Below are 26,918 nucleotides of genomic sequence, written 5' to 3' on the forward strand. Positions count from 1 at the left end.
GATGAGTCCCTGGAACAAGAAAGGGTGGCAGTGAGGGCAGAGATGGAGAAGAAAAGTCCAAATGTGAACATTGTGAATTCGAGCATGGAGCGAACATTTTCACTGCGGCGGAAGGAGATTGTTGAACAACCTTCGGTTGGTCTAGTCAGAGATCGATGGCCAGCACTGTTCTTGGAGCACCAGGTCAGTGTTTGTATTATTATTTATTTATTTTATTATTTTTTGTGTAATTAAGACTGGTCCATCCTGCTTAACCCTGCAACAACTTCTCAGCCTAACCATCTACATAACATGGCTAACTTACAGTGCTCAGGGCCAGAGAACTGTTTAGTGAAATGACATAATGGTTCAGTAATTTACTTAATCATCCATTTCAATTTTCTGAGTTGATTGGTAGTTGCACCTCTACTCAGCAGATGAAAGAAAGCACAATAACTGGTTTCATGAGTCCACATTGCCACAGAACACCACATTATTGCCCTGACACCAACAAACTTGACAGTAGAAAAAGAGGCCTTAGTAATTCTGACTAGCATGATTGCATGCGCTGTCTTTTTCTGTCTCTTCAGATATGCAGCGAGTTTGAAAGAATAACTGTAGTCAATCTGAGGATGCCGTTTCATTGTGCGTTGGACATCTATGCACAAAACTCCTTAAAATGTACAGGGTAAAAAGGCGAGCATTTGGAGAGAGTATGCATATGCTGCTTGAAGAGCTTGATGAACAGGTGTGTGGTTTGCTCTACCTGCTTGCTGTAAGTAGTTCTTTGGGCTTTGTGGTGCTTCTTTTATGGATATTAATGATATTAGAAGGGTACTGCAAAATATTTGTTTGTGTGTGGGGTTTTTTTTTTTGCAGACTTCAGACATTGTGATGCATCGTAAGACTGCTGCACTTAAGAGGTCTTCCACTATTTTTAAGAGAGGTGCATGCAAATACTGTCCTGAGGACCTGCTTGGTAAATTTAAATACTTAATTTATTTTAAGCATGCATGTTATGATGTGTGTTTTTATCATAACTGTTGTTGTTTTTTCCAGCTAGTTCTTTGTCTTTTTAGACCCTTTTCTGTACTGTGCCTTTAGAGAGTTGCTATGTCATTAGCTTTACACTCTTACTCACTTACGAATTACATTGGGTAATTGTAATATGAGGCACAAGTTCATACATGTTGTTACATTGTTGTACAGTAGAACTAAGGAACAGGTTTCGGTTTCATCAGTGTTACACCCATTTTCCCCCCTCTTTGTGTTTTAACAGACCACTGATGATGAAGAGAAATACACAAAAGATGTGAAGGTGGCGATCTTGACAGTCCTTGAAGATGATGGAGGTGCTCAGTGTTCTCCACCAGACATGGTCAGCTTCGCTATCGTGCTTGAGGAAAATGTCGTCGTGGAAGGCATCAGTGATCTGCCAAGTGCATTTCTTCTCCTCTTTGGGCTTTTTTATGCCCTGAACATTGAGTACCCCAAAGAGATGAGATGCAGTTCTGAGGTAATCCAGAAAGTCTTTTTAGGGCTTGGAACCAATTTCTCAGCAAGGGTGCTGTCTTTCAAAAACAAACTCTTAATCTCTTGATATGTTGAGCCAAGACTGAATTATAGGCTCCTGCCACCTCACACCACACCACCTCATGGAGGTATTACTTAATGTAATAATTTTAGACCATCCTGTATCTGCTGCTAAAACAGTGTGTTGTATTCAGTGTCAAGTTTAAAGTTTTTGAAGGGACAGATGTGTAATTTTAAAAAATTTCATTTTTGTCTAGTTGTCCTAATTCTTAAACACGTCTACATATTGGGCTATAAATACCTGTGGGGGATGCAACAGGATAATTGGCAAAAAGAAGTGATTGCATTTTGGTGTGTCGAAGACCATAGTGTGAAGGAAGTAACTATTTGCAGGTATTTGTAATATTTGGTATTTGGTACTGTATACCAAATTTATTTTTGGTACTGTATTTGGTCATACCGGTCTACCAGTAGTGGCAAAAAATTCCAGTATACAGGAAATTCATCATTCTTGAGCAGAAGTGAGCAAAGGTCCCTTCTGAGTATTCATTCAGAAATTGATTGTGTTGACTTGAGTCAAAGTCACAAGCAGTGAAATACGGTTCCCGTCTGTCAGAATTTCCTGTAAACTGGGAGTTTTGCCACAGCTGGTAGACTACTATGATCAAATTTCACTACTTCCTTCGCACTATGGTATTTGGCATGCCCAGATGTAGGAACTCCTTTTTGATAATCTTTAACATCTGTTTTGTGACCCATTTAAGGGCAGTCATGGCCTGGCGGTTAGGGAACTGGTCTTGTGACCGGAGGGTCGTGGGTTCGATTCCCAGACAAGCCATGACTGAGGTGCCCTTGAGCAAGGCACCTAACCCCAACTGCTCTCCGGGCGCCGGGCTAGGGCTGCCCACCGCTCTGGGTACGTGTGATCCACAGCCCCCTAGTAATCACTAGTGTGTGTGTGTGTTCTGACTGCACAGGGGTGGGTTTCCCGAAACGTTCGTAGCGCTAAGTACTTCGTAACCTCGTATGAAACGTATGAGGTTAAGAAGTACTTAGCGCTAAGAACGTTTCGGGAAACTCACCCCAGATGGGTTAAAAGTGGAAGACAAATTTCGATTGGGGTGTAAAAATCACAATTGACAAAATATGGCACATTTCATTTCATTTCATTTTCCACACTTTGGAACAAGACATTTACCACCGCTTCTCAATCTACGAATCCCGTCACACACCCCACAGCTATTTAAAGCCTGAAGTTACTACCACTTTAAAAACACAAGGTGACTTTTTTTGTCAGGAAAGAGAGTTTGTCATAAGTAGGCTGTGGATGCATTGTTTATTCCACTGCTTGTTCCTACCCATGTGATGGATGCACAGCTAGGTTTATATTCCACTGCTTGTTGTTACCTGTGTGGTGTGGTGTTGACTTTATTGTTTACTGTTTTAAGTATTCTACCTAGTGGTGGGCCGATAACAGCTCAACACTAACTCGCTTGCAGACAGTTTTCATCTGTGTGTATATATATATATATATATATATATATATATATATATATATATATATATATATATATATATATATATACATACAGAACTTCACTCTATTATATATATTTTCTGTGGTTTTAACGTCAGACCTTTTAAAGGTTGGTTTCATCATATGTACAACGTAGACACCTGAACACCGAGCAGCTTACTGTGGCCTGGTTTTTAATATATTTAATCTAAGTAACACTTCAATTTGTAACGTTCCAACAAGGAAGACAGGGATCCAATTGCGGATTTTAGTTTTCTTTTTATTTTTTGAAGTGAACACGGAGCACTCGTATAGACGAGCAACACCGTGGAGTGTGTGCGGTGTATGTGTGTGATAGCCGAGGTCGAGACAGTCCGAGTTCACGCCGGGTAGACAGATGGCTGGAGGTACAAGAGGGCTAGGCTGGGAACGATGTCTGGAACGAGAGCAGAGGTCAGAACACAGGAGAGCAATCACGAGGAGATAACGCTTAGTCAGTGGCATGCCAACAATACTTCGCAACCCGGTGGTGAGAGGGGAAGGCTTAAGTACACGTGGCTATGGGAGATAACGAGCGGCAGGTGCAAGGACTAAGTAGGTGGTCACGTGCTGTTCCTGACACAATTTGAATAAACAATTGATTGTTTATTCAAATTGAAGTGTTACTTAGATTAAATGATTAAATATACAGATAAAACACACAGATAAAAACGGTCTGCAAGCGAGTTACATTCAATTAGTGGTGGGCCGTTATCGTTAATGCCGTTAACAGCCCACCATTTATATATATATATATATATATATATATATATATATATATATATATATATATATATATATATGGTTATATATATAACTACCCCATTTACTTGATGTGCTGGTAGTTATGCCTGCCTGTTCTAGATAAAATTAACAATAAAAGAAGCAGTATCACAATCTTAATGTAGTGTTCAGTATTTATTGTGGCTTTGTGTACTTTTTGCATTTTGTAAAGTAATATCCACATGATTGAGAATCTGCAGCAGTATACTTAGTTGTGCAAGGGTGATTAATTGGATGTGTGTGCGTGTGTGTGAGAGAGAGAGAGAGAGAGAGAAACAATGAGAAACAGCTGCAACATAATTGAGTTTGGTACACTTAAATTCTATGTTGTACTTGAAATGATAAGTCATGTCAACTTCAATCAACAAGTATTTAGTATACTAATGTTATTTTCTACAATATAATTAAATGAGTTTGGTCTACTTGAATTCTAAATTGGTTTGAGATTATATTACATGAAACAATAAGTCATGTAAACTTTAATTATTAAGTACTGAGCATTCTAAAACACGGTTAAATAAGTTTTCTGTACTTGAATTGTACTTGATTTTTTGAGTTTATGTAACTTTTTGCCAAAAGTTCTGTGTACTTGAAAAAATGATTGCATAATGTTGACTTATTTTTTTTTATGTTGACGCTACCTTGGATTTTTTACAGTGCAGATGATATTCTACTGTTTTTACAAAACCCACTTACCTCAATTCCTCAGACTACACAAATAATTGAAAAATTCTCTATAATTTCAGACTACTCCATTAACTGGTCCAAATCTATCGCCCTACCATTTAACATGAAGCTATCAGACACAGCAGTTCAATCCCTTCCGATTCCTATGTGCACTCAACACATCACATACTTGGGCATTAAAGTCTCCACCCAGCTGTCGGAGCTGCACACACTTAACTTTATCCCACTACTCACATCCATCAACAATGACACTCAACGATGGATGAACCTACCCCTATCCCTCATTGGCAGAATATCCACAATCAAAATGAAAATACTACCTAAATTAAATCTTTTCTCAATGATTCCGATCCAACCTCCACCTACCTGGTTCACAACCTTAGATGCAATCATTTCCAAATTCTATTGGAAAAACAAACCACCTAGAATTTAATTAGCTACATTACAAAAACAAAAAACCCAGGGAGGCCTAGAGGCTCCAAATTTTCAGCAATATTATTCGGCAAATCAATTACAGTACATAATCAAATGGATCAAACCACATCAAGCAGATGAAATATGGAGAGACATAGAACAAACACTTATCAATGACAAATTTCAGACTTACTATTTATTAGTATAGCACTCAAACGTCACCCATGTTTCAAAAACCCAATGATATCATCAACTCTGACAGCTTGGTGGAAACTTCACGATAACACAAATACTATAACTGCGCCCACAAAAAACTCACCTATATGGAACAACCCCGATTTCCCCGCCACAAAAAAAAAAAAACACCAAAACTACAAAAATGGAAAGAAAAAGGTATCACACATTTACACCATATCATACACAATAATAACCTGGCAACTATCTCACATCTATCCCTGAATTATAGCATAGAAAGAAGCCAATTTTTGGAATACCTCCAACTAAGATCCATGTTAAACTCAAAAATCAAAGATAAAGCAATACTCGAACAGAGTCCAGTAATATCAGAATTCCTTAACATCTCTTCTTCAGACAAAACTCTGAGTAAAGTATATAGATTCCTATCTAAAATAGATCAAACAGTCACCATCCCTAGTAAAAAATGGGAAGAAGATCTCTCAATTACCGCCAATGACAATTTCTGGATAAACATTATGAAAAACATATTCACCATGACCAGCAATACTAACCTCCACTTGATACAATATAAAGTAATGCATAGGGTACACTACACTAAGCAGAGATTACATAAAATGGGACTAGTAGATTCAGAAATCTGCACACATTGCTCACTAAACACCCCTGACAGTTACATACACACTTTATGGGATTACCCACCGATCAAACACTTTTGGCAGCTTATCATAACTCGTCTAACTCCATTACTCAAACAGCACATCTTGCAATCACCATCACTCTGTCTTCTTGGTGACACTTCAACCACAAACCTTAACCAAGAGAAATGCAGAGCACTTTTAGTGGCGCTAACCATGGCAAAAAAACTCTCACTAACTGAAAATCAAGGAAAAAAATCACCATCAGTCAATGGCAAAACTCACTCATAGAACACATAGAAATGGAAAAAATATCAGCATCTCTCAAAAACAGAACATATGAACACATTAAAACATGATCAGCAATTAATAACCTTTTACAACAGTAACTCCACTAGTCTCTTGCAGATTATTTGCACACATTATACATCCATAACCATATCACACACATACCACCTTTACCCAAATGATCCAGCACATATGCACATACACACAGTCACATGAGCACTTAGCACTAAAAATTTACTACTGTATTACTATTCTTTCCTTACTAAATGATTATTACTAGATATACTGGGATGCATATATTTGTCTGTTTGGTTGTTTGTTTCTTTCCTCTCTTTTATTCCTTATTTTCTATTTGGTATTTCCTTATATACTCTATTTTCTTTTTTATTTAAAAAAGAAATCCTTATTTTTTATTAAGGATACAATAACCAGCGGTCAACTGGTACAAAGACAAGACATATATAGACGAACAAACAACCCTCAGGTGAGACGGATCGCGGGCTCCGCCCACCTGAGGGACGAACACAACACCACACCCACAGGACAAGCTGCTGCTGTAGATGGGGGTGACCAGTAGGGGGTCCTCCGTACCGTGACAGATCCCCCCTCCAAGTAGCACTCCCCTCCACCGGCTGTGCTGCCTACAGCGGCAGCACACAAAACAAAGGGGCAGGAAGGCAGGGACAAGGTCACACCCCCTGTAGTCCCGGAGCTAAAACACAAACAAACACACGTTAGCTCACCTACCTGGGCGGGACGCCCTCACGCCCTAACCGGCATTTGGCCGCTGAGCCCCACAAAAGTGTGCGTGCGTGCAGGCTACTTCCCTGGGGCACGGTCCTAACCACCTCCTGGACCTACCTCTCATCTCAGCGCACCTCGAACCTGGGCAACCCTAACCGGCCAGGGAGACCACCCCTCACGGGGAAGTACATAGCAAGGTGGACTCCTCCACCCCACCGGAGGTTCCAGGGGGGAAACACTCCTTCCCTATGTGGGCCGGCTACACCCCAAGACCTCTTGGTCACACCGAGCATGAGGGGGGACCTCTGTCTTCAGCAGGAGCTCTTCAGACAGGAGCCCTCAGGTCCCCAAACATCCAGGGAGCCCTCACCCTCCGGGGGGGGGGGGGGGGGGGGCTCTTTAAGACCGGGCTCCTGTTACCCCATCACATAAGGGGGCTCCTGCCTACTTGGGAGATCCCACAAGGTCCAGGAGCTATCCACCTCCAGGAGCAACCTGCAACACATGACACACGCACACCTACATACACAAAACACTCACGCGCATTACCCTGCTCAGGGCCTCCCTCGGGGCACGGGACCACAGCCGGTCCCCCCCCAAACACACATTTAAGGGGAGGAGCATGCGTGGAATTACATAAAACAAAACAAATCACGCAACACGCTAGGACAAAACAAACACGCAAAGACTAGACAAAACAAACGGTGCAAAGCGGCAAACGGACAGGCTCCACACATGCGCGCTCTACACAAACAATGGTGACGCACCGCTTGAGTTCGCAGTCGCTCCCCCCATAAATCACTACACACACGGGGGAGCGAGGCGACCGTGACGAGCGGCGATCGCGTCACACATAAAACATTCAACGATTAACACAAGCGAGCGACGCACACTGATCCATACGTCCGTTCACTCACACACACGCACACCTCTACACACACGTGTGACCAACAAACAAAACACCACGCAGACAAACACTTACCACGAGACATGACCACGAACGAAGGAGAAAGTAAAGGAGACTGGCGGCTTCCGAAGGGTGGCTGGTTATTCTGTGACGGGCAGGGTGAGCGAAAATAAATGGAAGCGATCACACCAAGTCTCAGGGAAAAAGGATGGTTTAACACTAGCAAGACTGAAATTTCAGGATCTCCAGGACATCACCCCTCCTTCTTGCCAGCAATTAGCCATCCAATTAGCCAAACTGGCTAAAAGTACGAGGAGTTTCGCAGGCAAACCGCGCAGACCCCCGCTCTCCTTTCCACAGAAAACCAGCTCATCTGTATATCACAGCTTCAAGAAGCAATTCAAAAGTTACAACCCGTGAAACTATCTTTTTTTTATAGCGCGAAGGTAATTATTCCTATGATGAATAGGAATTAATCTTTTGGTTTGAATCTCGCTAAACATTCTAACTGAAATAAATCTTCGCGATAAAGAATAAACGTTGTATTTGTAGTAGGCGTACGTGCTGTGCGATTTTCACAAGGCAAACCAGACACTGACTAGCCAATTTTATGTGTTTCATACGCATTGTATGCTTACTTCATCGCACTAAAGAATAAACTACAATAATGTGCTCGTTGTAGGCATACGTGTTGTGCGATTTTCACAAGGCAAACCAGACACTGACTAGCCCATTTTATGTGTTTCAAACACATTTCATGCTTACTTCTTCGCACTAAAGAATAAACGTTGTATTTGTAGTAGGCATACGTGTTGTGTGATTTTCACAAGGCAAACCAGACAATGACTAGCCCATTTTATATGTGTTTCATACGTATTTTACGCTTCCGTTGAAGCGCCGGCCCCGCGCTGAACATTCTAACTGAAATAAATATTCGCGCTAAAGAATAAATGTTGTACTTGTAGTAGGCGTATGTGCTAGAAGTTAGTTTTATACTATCCAAGTGTTATCTAAAATTAAGTAAAAATCGAAATCAATCAGTACAAATTATATATATTCTATCCGTATTTAGATATTTAGAGAAAGTCTAATATAGGCATTGTAGCCTACATGTTATTTATGTTGTTCTGCTTTTATGAAACAGCACTACTTATATAAAAATTCTATCCATATGAATTTTGTTTTTCCACCTAATTCCAGATAATTACAGAACAATTAAATTAAATTTTAACCCAGAGACTGACTGATTATCCATTCATCTATACATCTATTCATCCATCAGATATAAAGAAATGGAAATGCGCAAGTATCGGTTAGTGATTAGCGCGGGTATCGATACGCATGTCATTAGCGCCTTTGCATCAGCCGCCGTGAAGGTCCACAATTTACACTTGTTGAAGATGGGTGGGGTGTGGTCTTCTCCAAGCTGGGATAAAAACGGACACACAAACACAGGTGAGTCATTTCATATATTTTTCTTGTTCTGCGAGGAAGACACGGACACTACGATGGCACACAAGAGGATTTACACTCCTTTGCAAGCTTTGGCTCTTCTGAACGCAATGGATGACTGTGATTCCGACGGAGGAGAGGAACTTTCTTTTAGTGCTGAAGACTCCGATCTGGCACTTTCAACTGGCGCAGATACGAGTGGACAATCGGATGAAGAAAACCGTAGCCCTCCACGAAAGAAGCGTTCTGTTGCTAAGGATGTCAGTAAGCCTGCAACGAACATAAACGCAAAAGATGGAACCGCTTGGGAAAAGACTGATGTTGTACGAAGTCTTGGACATGGCAGCACCACTTTTACGTTCAGTGAGACCGCAGGACCTACAGAGCATGCCAAGGTAATGTAAAAAACACTTTTCGTAGATGTATATAAGAAAAGTACAGCGGTGAATTTTGCCAGCTATATTTCCTCTTTTGTATAGATGAAACTGTAGTGCATGTTGTAGTGTAGTGCATAGGAAAAAACATTGAATTGAATTTGGCCAACTATATTTCCTCTTTGTTATATTTTATAAATATATTTATATTATATTTCCTCTTTTTTTTACATATAAGTAATGTTATCACGGATGCCCAACTATATTTCCTCTTTTGTAGATGTAAAGATGAAAAAAATATATATTATTTTATATTTCCTATTTTTTTACATACAAGTGATATGATTTTTATTTTATTTCTACAGCGCAGAATCACAAGCAGGTTGCAGAGCTTTCTGTGTTTGATCGACATAGAGATGCTGAGGACAATTACACACTGCACGGTCCATGAAGCCCACAGAGCGGATCAGAGCTGGAACCTGTCTGTCAACGAGTTGATGGCTTTCATCGCAGTGCTTTTTCTGCGGGCAATACTCTGCCCGGTTGGAGCGGTGGCCGATTGTTGGTCTAAGAAATACGCTGTGCCTGCAATCAAGGACACGATGTCGCGTGACCGCTACAAAGAAATCATGCGGTACTTGCGCTTCGATGACAAGGACACCCGTGCGGAACGTGTAAAGAGCGACAGATTTGCTGCAATCTCGGACATCTGGCAATGTTTTGTACGTAACTGCACTCTGTGTTACACGCCAGGACAACACATCACCGTTGATGAGCAGCTCTTTCCAACCAAGGTCCGCTGTCCTTTCCTGCAATACATCGCTACAAAACCTGACAAGTTTGGCATAAAGTTTTGGATTGCTGCTGATTTGAAGACCAAGTATATGTGCAATGCTCTTCCATATTTGGGAAAGGACCCCAGTCGTCCCAAGGGAGAAAGACTGTCAGAGAATGTTGTCATGAAACTCATGGAACCATATCTGGACAAGGGCAGAACCGTCACCACTGACAACTACTTCACATCCCTGTCTCTGGCCAACAGACTGCTTGCATGCAACACAGCTCTGCTTGAGACAATCAACAAGATCAGAAGAGAAATTCCTCCTCCAGCAAAAAACACCAAGGGACGTGAGGAATTCTCCACTCATGTGTACACATCAAGAAGTGCCATACTGACAGCGTATGCTCCAAAAAAAAACAAGGCAGTCTGCATTCTCAGCACAATGCACAAACAAGTCACGATCACGGACTACAACAGCATGAAGGTATGCGTATATGATGATAAATAATGTCACATTATTGAATTTTTATGTCATATATGTCAGACAAAATGATTATAATGTTTATAATGTAACATAACCTTTTTGTTTCTTCTTTGCAGTGCGGTGTGGATATCATGGACCAGAAGGTGCGTGGGTATACGGTCCGCGCAGGAACACGCAGGTGGCCTGTTGCAGTGTTCTACAACATGCTGGACTTGGCAGCGATGAATGCACGTGTTTTGTATATGACATGCACGAGGTCCACGGAGAGCAGAAGAGACTTTTTACATGCTCTTGCTGAGGAACTTCGGCGTCGATTCTTACAGGAAAAGACAATGGCGAAAAAGCAACGACCTCCACCTGCTCCTGGAAAGACGACGCAGTGCCAGGTGCAGATACACTGCAACAGGAATCACAGCTCGGAGCGGTGTGCTGTGTGCGCCAAGTACACCTGTCGAAAATGTAGAAAGGATGGGCCATGGATATGTAGCAACTGTTAGCTTGCGGGATGCTCAAAGCGCACTTGGCTGTATTTCAAATGAGATTTCTATTTTTCTAATAAAAATAATGTTGTTCTGCATCACACATTTGTTTTACCCTGTCATTGCTAAGGCAAGAATATCTTTATTGTTTTTATTACTGGGTGGGGTGTGTGTGTGTGTGTGTATAAAACTTTTACAACAATGGTTCTATTACCGGCATTATTTCTGTAAATCGCGTATATACTCAAACTCTAACACAATGTGCAAGTATGTTACATTACAAAAAATATAGGTACACAGATTGACTGGTATCTTACAAGTTTGTAGTGGATTCAAAATGTATATTTGTTTACTCTGCAGCACGATTCTGTGAATTTGCCATCGCACTACACGTACCGCCAACGCATTGTTTATTCTTTAGTGTAAGCATAAAAAACGTATGAAACACATACAAAATCACATAACACGTATGCTTACTACAAATGGATTGTTTATTCTTCTTGAAGCTGTGATATACAGATGAACTGGCCAGGCTGAATTTCCTTGGAAATGGAGCAGTGGTCGGCGCTTGAAACTCATAAAATGGGCTAGTCAGTGTCTGGTTTGCCTTGTGAAAATCGCACAACACGTATGCCTACTACATGCACATTATTGTAGTTTATTCTTTAGTGCGATGAAGTAAGCATAAAATGCGAATGAAACATATAAAACTGGCTAGTCTGTGTCTGGTGTGCTTTGAGAAAATCGCACAGCACGTACGCCTACTACAAAAACAACGCGAGGATTTATTTCACTTAGAATGTTTAGCGCGATTCAAACCAAAGGATTCATTCCTATTCAGCATATGAATAATTATCTTCGCGCTATAAAGAAATATAGATTGTAACGTTTGAATTGCTTCTTGAAGCTGTGATATACAGATGAACTGCCCAGGCTGAATTTCCTTGGAAAGGAGAGCGGTGGTCGGCGCTTGACACTCATAAAATGGGCTAGTCATTGTCTGGTTTGCCTTGTGAAAATCGCACAACACGTATGCCTACAACGAGCACATTATTGTAGTTTATTCTTTAGTGCGATGGAGTAAGCATAAAATGCGAATGAAACATATAAAACTGGCTAGTCTGTGTCTGGTTTGCCTTGAGAAAATCGCACAGCACGTACGCCTAATACAAAAACAATGCGAGGATTTATTTCACTTAGAATGTTTAGCGCGATTCAAACCAAAGGATTCATTCCTATTCAGCATATGAATAATTATCTTCGCACTATAAAGAAAGATAGATTGTAACTTTTGAATTGCTTCTTGGAGCTGTGATATCTGATTTTCCTCGCGACTTTTTTCGTAGCGTTGGCCTTCCCAGTGTTAATATGTAAAGTGCGCAAACCAAAACCCGTGAACTGATCCGAATTAAGGATATAATAACCAGAGGTCAACTGGTACAAAGACAAGACATATATAGACGAACAAACGACCCTCAGGTGAGACGGATCGAGGGCTCCGCCCACCTGAGGGACGAACACAACACCACACCCACAGGACAAGCTGCTGCTATAGACGGGGGTGACCAGTAGGGGGCCCTCCGTACCGTGACATATATATGTCCTCCCTCTGCTTCTGCTATAATAAAAATAAAGTTCTATTGGTCCTCCGAAGAGGGGGGGTGGTGGCGGGTTAAAAAAAGAAAAAAAAATAAATGCGTTAAAATGCATTATTTTTTTTAAGTTTGTTAATTTCCCTGTTTATGCCTCCAAGGAAATCCAGGCACTTATTTTTAAAGGTTCGAACCCATTTCTTGTACGCTAAGTTTCGATATTTAAGAACTGATCTGAGGGCATTGCTAGAAGGGAGGGACTGGCTGTTGTGAATATTCAAAGTTAAGGTATTTCCCTCCAGTTAAAAACAAAAGAATGAAACAATGCTGAAGCATGCAAAGGATAGAAAAAGATAAATTACATATCAACAGATAGCGTGTGTACTTTTCCTATGGGTACACTATTTAGGGATAAAGAAAAATTTGTAACACGGTACATTATTTAAGGCATTTCAATAGCATTCAATCTAATACAGCCATATGTGACTTAACATGCTTCCTCAACTCAGTATACAGGAGCTGTAGAGGTGATCTAATCAACTTAGTTTTAACATTTAAGTGAATAACCTTAGAAACACTACCAATACATACATACATCAATAAAGGGGGTGAGAATGCGGTATCTATCTCGGAATATGGAGTTATAGGTATCATGGTCAATTTGGGCATTCTTTAATATAAGTCTGTTTAAGATCTACATAGGAGGATGCTTTATGGTTAGGGATGCACCAAGCTAAAGACAAAAAACCATAAAAAGCTTCAATCTGTCCTGGTGGAAGCCATAATTCTTCATGCCCAGGCCCTGGTGAGTCTTGACAGGAAGGGTTTCCTTAGTCTTGTGGGCCCTGTATATGTTTTTTGGAACGGATAACTGGACATCTAACTTAGAAGTATAGAAAGTATATAGGCCTAATACCTAAATATATGTGGATGTGCAAAGGATGTGTTTGTGTACACACTTAGATATTTGGGTTCATGCACACACACACACACACACACACACACACACACACACACACACACACACACACACATATATATATGATTAATTACAATGAATTATATTTACATATTCACAAGTTTTATTCACAGGTTTTTACTATTTATTGTTTTTTTCTTTTTACAAATATTGCATACATTAGGGGGATAACAGAAGAATTGATGGATATCAGCCAGGAAAGAACAGTCCACACCAGTAGCATGGACATCATGTTTTCTTAGGGAGAACAAACTAAAAGCTATCTAAGAGGAAATCAAAATAAGGAAACCAATATATTTCTGACAAAGATCTATGAATTGCATTTTTCATTGCATTCTATATTCACATAGTATTCTATGTGCAAATTGTAGTTCAGTAGATTTGGGACAAAAGATTAAATGCCCATGTTCAGAAAGCCATTGTTCACCATCTTTTTGTAAAAACAATTTTTGTAAAAACAAACATCAAAAGCTTAACTGTATAAACATTTGTTGTTGAAAGGAAAAAACACCAAATTGCTTTCATTTATTCACACGTTTCTTGCTATTAGTACTTTTTTTGTTGACTTTGCCAGCTGTTATTTGCTCTGGAAACAAATTTAATGTTGAATATGAGAAATTAAATACTCTACAAGTCAGAATGTACTTAGTTGACACTCTAAACCATGGATAAAATATAGCATAAATTAGGGGATTGACAGAAGAATTGATACATATAAGCCAGGTAAGAACAGTCCACAGCAGTGACAAAGTCATGTTTCCATCCGACAGAGAACATAGACAGAAAGGTATCCAGAGAGCAAGATAAACACCAACAACAATGCCCAGTGTTTTTGCTGCTTTAAAATTAGAAGAACTGGAAACTTTGGCTGTGTGTCTGTTTGAAGTAGCATTCAACACAGATCTCACAGCTTTAGCTTGATGTCTTGCCAAAGTAAAAATGACTGAATACAGGATGATTATAACTGAACATGGGCATAGAAATGAAATAGTTAAATCAATAGTCACCCAGGAAGAATTTGTGATTAAAATGCACTCTCCATGGCATCTCCTCATGATCTGATACTCAAGGAGATGATCATTACAGTAGAAATATATGACATCATACAACAGAGAACAAGACCAGCCTAGAATTATTAATAAAGACATTTTACACACCGTGACTTTAGTGGAATACAACAGAGGGTCACTGACAGCAATATACCTGTCAATTGCAATGAAAACCATATTACACACAGATGCTGATGTTGAGACAAAATTGATTACTAGAACAACTGTGCATGCCAATTCACCGAGATACCAACAGCTGTCTCTTAGTTGCATTATATTGACAGGCATAACAACAAGACCCACGAGAAGATCAGTCACAGCCAGAGAGAGGATGAGCAGGTTGGTTGGAGTGTGGAGCTGCTTGAAGTGAGAAATGGAGATGATCACCAGCAGGTTCAAAAACACAGTACATACGCAGATCAGTGACAGTAGAGTGAACAAGAATATTTTCCCAGTTCCTATTCTGACCTCCTTTCTGCATGATGAGTTGTTGTTAGGAAAGCAGAACTGAACTGTCATGTTGTGCTGATACTCTGTGATGTTCATTTTAATTATCTTCAGATATGCCGACTGGAGCTGATCATAAAATGTTGTTGCTGGACTGATGAATTTGCCTTTGCAGATAGTGTATTTATACTGAAGTATGAATCCTCCTATTAATATATGAATGGCTACTTTGTACCCAGCATCATTCATTTAATATTCAGTACTGTCATGACCAGTGGTGACCAGTAGGAGAGTGTAAGTGTTTACAGATAAAATTTAGCTGTCAGTATCATAGTTCATATAAAAATTAACATCTATGATATTTTCCAAATGCATGTAGTAGAGATGTATTCAACTGAGGATTTTCATAGTCAAATCTGATTCATCCGATTTTACCTTTAGTCGACTAATAGTCAAATCGGGGTTTTTTTTTATCTAGAGCACCTTAAATGGGATCCCTTTCTCATTCGGGACTTTTTTCCACTTCAAAGTAATAAACCAAAACACTCAGATAAATGAATAAACATGATAGGTTAAAGCCATTAACCTATGGCATTAATAAAGCCATTCAGCTTTTATTTATTTACTTATTTATTTTTTTATGAAATGTTAGAGAACATTAACAAAAAAAGTTACCATCAGTGCGCATATCGAACTGTCAGACAGGCACTGTGCAAAATGTCAAAAATATAAATAAAATATGCCTGCCTGAAAATATATATTTTTTTTAATTGCCACACAACAGCAAAAAAATTATAAGTAACGTTTCAAGTTACGGGGTTTAAAAAGCAATCAACAACAAAAAATTTTATAGGATTACTTGCTGAGACGCACCACGACCGAAACGACAAACGGCTGAACTGTTTTTTTTTTTTTTCGCCTTTAAATGGTATGCCATGTTGGTTGTTGTCATGTGAAATGAAAGATGTTGCTGTAAGGAATGCCACCTGATCTTCCCTAACCAGCCTCACCTGCCCCTCATTACCACGCCCCCTTTCAGTCACACATATACACCTTCCCCAGCACGTCTCAGTCGCGAAGTATTGCCGACTCATGCCGCGTACCAAGCCTTTCTATTACCTGTCTGCTCTCCTGTGTTCTGACCCTCGCTTACGTCCCCGACCTTGTCTCCTGCCTAGTCCCTCTGTACCTCCTGACTTCTGCTCCCCCGGTATGACCCTGGACTGTCCTGACCACGCCAAGAAAACGCTGTTACTTATCCTAGTACTCGTGATTCCCCTGCCTGTTTCTGTGCCAGCGTCTCATTTCAATAAAAGCGGTGTTCTTCCGCATTTGGATCCCTCTCTGCCTGGTCAATTCGTAACAGTTGCACTTGCACTTTACTTTGTTTGATTCATCTTTATCTCTTTTAAAATACTCCCACACTTTAAAAGTTTTTTTCAGTAGCCATTATAATCTCGGCACATGCTGACTATCCTGTAGCGTGTTCAGCTCCACTCATTTGGATTGTGCAACTGCAGGGTGTGATTTATTAATGTGTAGTAAGGAAGATGTCTATAGGTAATGCGCACACATCATTTTAAAATATTTATTAACAGAAATTAGGATGATTTTATTTGACAAAAGGCTATACATAACGAAAACAAAGACATTTCATGTAACAACTAATGCTTAGCAGCATCCTTGGGCACCCCCATGCAGTTAGAATGGTACATTCGACTATGACGTTCATAGTCGACTAGGGGGTATAGTCGACTATAGTCGAATCAGTGACTATTGCAGGTCACCCCTAGCATGCAGTCATGGTCTGGTGGACAGGCAATGTCTGCTAAATGCCCTAAATGTAAATCTGAACATAATTCAGGTGCTGGTCATAAGTTTATTTATTTCAGTAATTACATTCAAAAAGTGAAAGTTGTTTATTATTCTCATTCATTACACACAGACTGAAATATTTCAAGCATTTATTTATTTTACTTTTATGTTTGTAAATGGCAGCTAATGAAAACCCCAAATTTAGTACCCAAACACCAGACACATCAGCCATGATCTCACCTGCTCATCTAGTGGAGAAAGTACCACAACGTGAGCAGAGACAGAGCAGCATGTGCACCCAGTACGAGGATGAGATGTAAGTCAATGCTTCTGAGAGCTATTTGGTCTGCTGTGGCTGCTCACTGAACCCATGAATGTTTTTATTGTAATAAAACTGTCAGGGCTGGCTCGGATGCCACGCCTTCTACCTCCACAAGAGGCACGTCGACTGGGACATGTTTCGGGCGAGCTCTGATGACGTTGACGAGTTCACTGAGGTAGTTACAAGCTTTGTAGCCAAAGTAACAGATGATATCATGCCTATGGTGACTGTTAAGATCTTTCCTACTCAGAAACCGTGGGTAGAAAGCTTGTACTACTGCATACAACACTGGACTGATGTGATGGAAATTTGATGATTTCCATTTATGTCAGGCTTTCTTAGTATATTTAAACATGTTTGTTAATCATGGCACTGAAGCCATCCTCGTGGCTTCAGTAGGCCTCAGATGTGTTTTTGTTCTCCCTGAACGGCCTTGGCTGAGGCCTAATCTGATGTTCCTCTGGTGTTCCTAAACTGACCTCGTTGGAGGCACCTAATCTCTACTTGGAAAGGACTACAGCGACACTCAGTCTGTCACGCCATCACGTGGATGATGTATAAAGAGGAGTCGTATAAAGTGAAGAAAACAGTTAAGGCTGCAAACACCTTTTATGCTCATTTTATGCTAATACCATTAGCATTGCTAGCTTAGCAAATAACGCTAATGCTACAATGGCGTGCAACCTGACCAGTGAGGACCGCCCTCTCACCAGATGTGAGAAAAGCTCTGAAATGGGTAAATAGCAAGAAGGCAGCTGGTCCTGATGGCATCCCTGGGAGGGTACTAAAATCTTGTGCTGATCAGCTGGCCCCTGTGTTTACCACCATATTCAATTTATCCCTGGTCCATTCTGTCGTCCCGAAATGCTTCGAAAAATCTACAATTATCCCTGTTCCCAAGAAGATCAACCCAGCCTGTCTGAATGACTACCGCCCAGTGGCTCTCACCTCAAGTAAAACTTTATTTATATAGCACTTTGCTAGGTTTTATCACAAAGCGCTTTACAAAGGTAGATGGCAATAAAATACAACACAAGATCATAATAATACAATAAAATCCTACTTAAGGTAGAAATTAAATAGAATACTCAAAATACACGACTAAAAACTCAATGATCAAACACTGTTAAACACAAGAGAGTAAAAATGTGTCTTTAAACGTTTTTTAAAAACCAGAGCCGACTCAGAGCCAAAAGTCTGACATTAACAGGAAGATTGTTCCACAGTTTCCGGGCATAAACCGCAAAAGCCCAGTCCCCCTTAGATGTTAATTTTGTATGGGGGACAGTTAACAACCCCTGAGACTTCTTGCACTATTAAAAGGACGTAAGAGCTCAGTAATGTAAGATGGAGTCTCATTATGGACGGCCTGATAAGTAAGCATTAAAATTTTCAAATCTATTCTGTAGCATACAGGTAACCAGTGTAAAGAAGCCAATATGGGTGTAATATGTTCTTGTCGCTTTGTCCTAGTAAGGAGACGGGCAGCTGCATTCTGAACCAGCTGAAGACGAGCCACCTCTCTCTTACTCATACAAGTAAATAAGGCATTACAGTATTCCAAGCGGGTAGAGACAAAAGAATGAATAATTTTCTCCATTTCAGAAAATGGCAAGAAATTCCTAGCTTTACTGATGTTTCTTAGATGGAAAAAGCAAGTTTGAAGAAGTCTCTTAATGTGTAGTGAGAAACTAAGCTGGGAGTCGAAAATCACAGAGATTTCTCACAACAGGTGTTGCCTTTAAGCCAACACAGTCAAGGAATGACTACCTTCTTGCACATTTTCTCTGAACCCACTATTAACCCCTTCAGACCTGATTTTTTTCTACTGAGCAAAAAATTTTTTATTTGGTTGATTTTTACTCTTCTCTAATAAGGAAACACAGGAGAAAAATATTTTTTTTTCCAACTCATTGTTTTATTGTACTTTTTTCATGTCCATTGCAATGGACGCCAGGTCTAAATGAGTGTAAAATATAATTCAATCTTCAGAAACAGTATGATCATATTCTAATATAACAAACATGCAACAAATTATCACATTGACCTATACATCTAGAACAGGCTTTCTGCATGTGTCTGCTTATTTGCATAGTCTGTGCAAGTCTGAATCTGAAGATTAACTCCATATATAATGGTCAAATGAATGGTACATCATTGAGACTTCAGTTCTCAATGAAACTGCACAGTGCATTGCCTTACTTTTAAAATAGGCTGTCCATGAAGCATAACTATATAAAGAAAACATTTAGAAAAGATATTGGCTGGTGGAGATTGTATATTATTTTCGATGAGCAGCTTTGAAGCAGTTTCGGTGTGGCACAAAGCACAGGTGGATTTGTCACAAAAGACGTGTTTTTCCTGTACAGTATGGCCTCTTGCATCTGGTGGCCTCTTTATTATCATCATAATTTGGCATGTGGTCAATCATATCAAACTGCACCTCAGGTAAAGGTGTTACATCCTGATCTTGGGGTCTGTATTGGACACGGGGTGGCTCAGGAGATATGCTGGGTCTTCCACGTTTTGCTGCCACTGGTTTATGTGCTCTCACCAGATACTGGGCCACATTCATCTTGAAATGGAGGAGATCTAGTGTGTCCCTTTTCAGGATTCTGGCCTTCTCAGCATCCAGCCTATACTCTAGCCAACTGTTCACGACAGCCAGATCAAAAGCATGTGTTATCATTCTAAGCGTCCACTTTTTTGACCGAATTTCAGTACGGTATAGACTGATGAGTTGATCAAGTAGGTCAACTCCACCCATTGCCTCGTTGTACAGCTTAACAACTTCAGGCTTTTTGTCCCATCTTTGCACTTCATCCATTTTGCCGACACCAACAAAGTTGGAGGCCATAACGACTGATCTACTGTCAAACCATTTGACCAGTGCCACCTTTCCATCACGGCTAACAATCTCATCATAGTTTCCTCGCTGCTTTTTTGCCATTTCTTTGTCGCACTGTAGTGGAGGTCCTGCAAACCGGCAGATTCTTGCTGTTCCAGCAGCATAAATTTTCCTCTCAGCTAGTAGTTCCAGAATATTGTACGTGGTGAAGTAGTTATCAAAGTACAACTTATGGTTGGGCTTGGTGATATGTTGGCTGAGATGGTACACCACTGCACCTCCAAGTCCCAGCAGCTTCTTGTGATGTTCTGGTATTTCCATTGTAGTACCTTGATGTAGCAGGAAGTCATAGGCCATGCCACTTTTGCCACACAGGAAGTATATTTTCACCCCCCAAGGGTGTGGCTTGCCTTTGATGTATTGCTTGACAGACAGAGATCCACGAAATGGCACCATTTGTTCATCAATGCAAAGATTTTCCTCTAGAGGAAGTTTCAAGCATCTTCTGCGTATGGCATCATAGAGTGGACGTAACTTGAAGAACACATCATTATTTTCTGCTGGCTTCTCCAAATTATTGACAAAATGCAAATGTGACCGAAGCTGAAAGAATCTGTCACGGGACATTGTGTTTCTAAAAATGCCTATGTCCATCCCAGTTTCCCAGTACATGGAGACTCTTGGCATTTTCATCACTCCCATAGCAAGATGCAGCCCAATGAGCGTCCTGATTTCCCCTGCACTAGCCATTTTGAAACCTAGTGTGCCACATTGCACAGCATAAATGTTAGTGTTGTCTGTCATCAAATCAAAGACTTCATCAGTTATATACTGTCTGAAGTATTCGTAGGGGCTCATGGGATCTTTAACATCACTAGGGCCATTCTCAAAGGAAGTGTCAATGACTGTAGTGAATGGCCTATGACGCCACTTTATCTCTTCCTTTCTGGTTAATGTCATATCCTCCTGATCCTCTGTCACTACACTGGCTTCATCTTCTACACTGGCTTCTGCGTCTTCTATCTCAACCTCAGCTGCCACCTCAAGGTTTTCTCCACTGTTTATGTCCCTCTCTGAAAGCCATCGCAAAATCTTATCATATTTGACCTGTTCTTGTATGTGCATATACTGACATTTTAGAACTTGAAAATAGAGCATTATGGTAGATGGAAAGATCATACTATGAATAACAAATTCCCTTAACTTCTAAACTTACCATCTACCTCTTTTACCTTCTTCTCATCTGCCTCATCTCCTGAATCCAAGCTGTCAATATCAGATAACTCTCCATTTACAAGGAGTTCAAGGAAGTCTGAGACTACATACTCTAAAAGAACATAAAAAAAATTTATTACTACATTTATAACAAATAACATACTGTACAATCATATTTTGGCCATGAAATGCTTATAGATATTTTATAACTTTGCCAAATATCATTACCACTGGCTAATGTCTCCCATCACCTGATGTCCACTGAGATGGACATTAAACTTCAAAAAAATCCTGTACTTTAATATTATAAAATATATTCAAAATAACTTGAAATATTATTACTTGATGTGGCTAGAATTTAATTCAATACTAATTAGTCAGGCTAGCATGAACATAAATTTATTTTTATGAAGGAAAAAAGATTCTTACTCCTCTTCCTTTCCAATTTCAGAGCCATGCTTGGTTTGTCTGATGACTAGCGGCGCACTCTCAGGTCAGCTGACAAGGTCAAGACAGGTTGTAATTGGATGATCATGAACCAATCAGAGACAAACATGATTTCACATGATAAAATCACACATTTTTATTGGTTTAGGGCAAGAAATATGTCATGTCCATTCCAGTGGACGTGGGGTCTGAAGGGGTTAAAACATCTGTCTTTTCATCGTTAAGTTTAAGAAATTTTTGAGACATCCAGATTTTTATAGCTACCATACAATTGGTAAGATTAGCCAATCTTCCAGTATCATTTCGGTTGACAGATAAATAGATCTGTGTGTCATCGGCATAAAAATGAAAAGAAACATTAAAACTTTGAATAAGGTTACCTAAAGGCAGCATGTATAAAGAAAATAAGAGGGCCCAGGATAGACCCTTGAGGGACCCCACAGTTAAGGGGTGCAGGATCAGACACCATGTCACCCTCAGACACCACAAATGACCTTTTAGTTAAATAAGAACCAAACCATTTTATTGCTGTCCCGGAAATTCCTGCCCACTGATTTAACCTTCCCAATAAAATACCATGATCAATGGTATCAACGGCTGCACTAATATCCAAAAGAATTAGGAGTGATACCTCACCAGAGTCAGCATGCATTAAGACAGTGGTTCCCAAACTTTTTCTGCCATGCCCCCCTTTAGTAGATGAGAATATTTTTGCGTTGAATTGAGGCTGTCTTGGAATCTTGGAAATAAAAGGTAATTTAGAAATCGGCCTATAATTAGTACAAACTTATGAATCAAGGTTTGGTGTTACGAATTGACCAGGCAGAGAGGGATCCAAATGCGGAAGAACACCGCTTTTATTGAAATGAGAAGCTGGTACAGAAACAGGCAGGGGAATCACGAGTACTAGGATAAGTAACAGCGTGTTCTTGGCGTGGTCAGGACGGTCCAGGGTCATACCGGGGGAGCAGAAGTCAGGAGGTACAGAGGGACTAGGCAGGAGACAAGGTCGGGGACGTAAGCGAGGGTCAGAACACTGGAAAGCAGACAGGTAATAGAACGGCTTGGTACGCGGCATGAGTCGGCAATACTTCGCGACTGAGACGTGCTGGGGAAGGTGTATAAGTGTGACTGAAAGGGGGCGTGGTAATGAGGGGCAGGTGAGGCTGGTTAGGGAAGATCAGGTGGCATTCCTTACAGTACCCCCCCTCAAAGGAGCGGCACCTGACGCTCTACGACGTGCCGGGGGGCGACCGCGACGCCGGGGGGCAGGAAAGTTGGGGTGCGTTGCGTGGAAATCAGCGATCATAGTGGGGCAGAGGACATCCCTCGCTGGAATCCAGGCCCGTTCCTCGGGCCCATATCCTTCCCAATCCACCAGATATTGGAGACCACCTCGCCGGCGTCGGGACTCCAAGAGCTCTCGGACGATGTATGCCGGACGACCGTCGATCTCCAGAGGGTCAGGAGGTTTAGCAGACACAGGGGGTACGGTGAACGGGCTGTAGTGAACCGGCTTCAGGAGAGAGACGTGGAAGACAGGGTTAATACGGTAATGTGATGGTAAAAGGAGTTTATAGGTAACTGCATTAACTCTGCTGAGGACTTTAAATGGACCAATATATCGTGGACTAAGTTTTTTGCTCCGTTGCTTTAGGTTGAGATTCTGTGTCGACAGCCATACTCTCTGTCCTCTGTAGTAAATCAACGCTGGGAGACGACGACGGTTCACGTTGAGCCTGCGTGTATGTAGAGCGCGTCGCAAATGTACATGTGCCAGTTCCCAGGTGCGGGCACTGTGTTTAAACCACTCGTCTAGGGCTGGGACATCAGCTGGTGTTTTGTCCCACGGGAAAAACGCAGGTTGGTAACCATATACACATTGAAAAGGCGTGAGTTTGGTAGCGGTGTGTACGATAGAATTCCGAGCATACTCTGCCCACGGGAGGTATTTGTGCCAGTCGTGCTGAGAAACGCAATATTGTCGGAGAAACCTCCCTAGCTCCTGATTGTAACGCTCAACCTCTCCGTTAGACTGGGGGTGGTAGCCTGACGTCAGGCTGACAGTAATACCAAGAAGTTTGCAGAATTGTTTCCAAACCCGAGATGTAAACTGCGTGCCCCTATCGGAGACGATTTCTTCGGGCAAGCCATAAATCCGGAATACGTACTGGAAGAGGTCAAGAGCTGTCTCCATGGCAGTGGGTAGCTTGGGGCGAGGAATGAGATGGCACATTTTCGAGAACCGATCCACAATTACTGTAACAACAGTAATCCCTCCAGATGTGGGCAAATCCGTGACGAAGTCGATCGCGAGGTGCGTCCATGGCCGAAGAGGAACAGGTAAGGGAAGGAGTTCTCCTGCTGGTAGCGTCCGGGGAGTACGTGACTGGGCACAAACGGAACATGCTAGAACATAATCACGAATATCGTCCTCCCAGGATGGCCACCAGTAACGTTGCGAAACGAGATGTCGTGTGCGTGTAATACCGGGGTGGCCTGTACCCGCTGTGTCGTGTGCAAGCTGTAGGATACGCCCCCGAAGGGATACGGGTACGTATTGTTTCCCCTCCGGGCATTCTACCGGACTGGGATCGTTGCGCAAAGCCTCATCCAATTCTTTTTGTACGTCCCATCGGATAGCCGCGAGGAAGCAGGACTCCGGCAGAATATGTCCAGGTTCGTGGGTTGCTTCGTCCTTTTCGTGGATCCGTGATAGGGCATCGGCTTTGATGTTCTTTGACCCGGGTCTGTAAGAGACAGTGAAATGAAAACGGGAGAAAAATAGTGCCCACACTGTAAAAAATTTCACTGTAAATTAACAGTAAAATACTGGCAGCAGAGACGCCAGTATTTTACTGTTATTTAACAGTGCATCTACTGTAATTTATTTTAACAGTATTGTACTGTAAATTGAATTACAGTGTACTGTAAAAATTATACTGTAAATTAACAGTAAAATACTGGCAGCAGAGACGCCAGCATTTTACTGTTATTTTACAGTGCATCTACTGTAATTTATTTTAACAGTATTGTCCTGTAAATTGAATTACAGTATATCACAGTAAACTAACTGTGTATTTATGGTAAGTTTACAGTACATTGCTGCTATTATCCTGTGGCTGTATTGTAATTTAACAGTGTTGGATATGTTGGATGCCCACAAATACAAAAGTAGATTTCCAGATATTGCTGTAGTTTATTTAAGGTCCTTAATTATTTGTACACCTGAATTAATGACAGACTTTACTGCACTCTTGAGCATAAGATGCTCAGTTTTATTTGCCTCACAAGCAGTGGCACACAATAACAAAGGGCAGCATTGACTTACAGCAACACGGAGAGTGTATAGTGCAACAGAATCAAGAACAGTCTAGTGCTAACTTAAAATGGCATCAAGAAAACTGTAGTGCTGGTTTTAACCTTCTGGAAGTATAAGAGCCAAAAAATTAGAGAGATCAAAGGAAGAGCAAACAGTGAAAAAAAAAATACAAATTTCAATGTGCTGATATCCTCCATCACCGATGACAAATATCTATAAAACAACAAAGACATTGAGCAGAAATGTCAAAAAATGGTAAAATATAAAATAAAGCCAAACAGAAACTAGAAAAGGTTATATTTTCAGAAATGTAAATAGTGTGCCAAGTGTGCTTGGTTCACCTTGAAAAAGAAGACAGTACTTGATGTAGTTAAACTAAGAAGATTGAAGAACAGTTGTCTTTTACTATTTTTGAGGGAGTAGCAGAAGTAAAGTAGTATTTCAAGTAGTTGAATTGTGATTGTGGCATTTGAGGTATTTAAAGCAGTAGGTACAGAAGTTGAAGTAGTTGCAGCCAAAATTTCCCTAGTAATCAATAAAATGAAAATATTGTACTAGTATGACTGTGACTGAATGAATGTATTATTAGTGAAAGTATTCAAAGTAAAATCCACAGAGAATGTTATAACAGAAGTAATTCAAATATTTGAAGTACTACTTCAACAACTTTACACCCTTTTGTAAGTGAAGTATTGCTTTTACTGTAGTTTCTTTTAAGCACCCATAAGTGCTTGAAGGAAAACGTTTAATACTACTGTCAAGATAGTTGAGTGTTGTTAGGAGGTTGCTATGGTGTTCCTGGAAGTACTAATATAAAGCTTAAAGACAAAGAGTTTTAGCATGTTGTTTTACTGGACCCGAAACAAGCACATAATAAAAAGACATCACAGCTACAAGACAACTGTGACCTACCTAGATGAAGTCCCACTCAAAGTCCAGCAAGTTTTTCAACAGCGTGGCAACATGTGGGTTCACACTCGCAGCCCTTTTCTGAACTATCTTTCCAGTTCTCTTGGAGATGACCTTTCCATGGGGTGTCTTGCTTCCTCTTTCTGGATTTATACCGATGAACCGTCTTTAAAAAAAGAAAAAGCAATTGTGTCAAATACTGTCTCATTTGTCTGATAACTGGAAATATATGTTTGATTGCTTAGGAAAAAGCAATGTTAACCGCAAACTGACAATCATTTTAAGGAACACCAGTAATGTTTTAGAAATGTTTTGTGTTCAAGTCGCAGCCTTAAATGTAGTGAAAAACATCTGCAGTTCAGAGTTCGCCATTAAATAGCAAAATTCCAGAAAGACTTTCATCAGACGAACAGAAGCTGTTAAAAATTGCACTGGTTATACAAGTCAATTATACATGGTTAAGATAAATTAGAGACCAGTTGGACAAATTCAAGAACATGACAACACCTCAAAGATTTTTACAATAAAACTCACAAAATTACTCAAACCAGAATCAAATATTAGTGGAACTTCAGCGTTGTTCAACATCTGGTCATCCTATACATCCAATAACCTTTGCACTTAAGTGTTGCAATTATTGTCTCACACTGGTCAACATGGAACTCCTCTTCAATAAGGCC

At 40.6% G+C, this 26,918-nt stretch overlaps 1 protein-coding gene and 1 long non-coding RNA gene across 2 annotated transcripts; one reads left to right on the top strand and one right to left on the bottom strand.

Moving 5' to 3' along the window:
• The first annotated feature begins 588 nt into the window (after nt 1–588).
• LOC143526170 (uncharacterized) lies at nt 589–1,468 on the top strand. Its single transcript, XR_013133830.1, has 3 exons — nt 589–727; nt 859–958; nt 1,259–1,468. It is a non-coding gene; the product is annotated as an uncharacterized LOC143526170 (long non-coding RNA).
• A 12,917-nt stretch (nt 1,469–14,385) lies between these two features.
• LOC143526148 (trace amine-associated receptor 13c-like) lies at nt 14,386–15,459 on the bottom strand. The gene has a single exon (XM_077020798.1). The coding sequence runs from the start codon at nt 15,457–15,459 to the stop codon at nt 14,386–14,388; it is 1,074 nt and encodes a 357-aa protein (XP_076876913.1).
• Nucleotides 15,460–26,918: the final 11,459 nt, after the last annotated feature.

Source organism: Brachyhypopomus gauderio, chromosome 10, assembly GCF_052324685.1.
Source record: "Brachyhypopomus gauderio isolate BG-103 chromosome 10, BGAUD_0.2, whole genome shotgun sequence".
Lineage (NCBI taxonomy): Eukaryota > Metazoa > Chordata > Actinopteri > Gymnotiformes > Hypopomidae > Brachyhypopomus > Brachyhypopomus gauderio.

Coding starts and splice junctions, on each gene's coding strand:
- LOC143526148 (XM_077020798.1), bottom strand. CDS start 15,459: ATGAACATCACAGAGTATCAGCACAACATGACAGTTCAGTTCTGCTTT.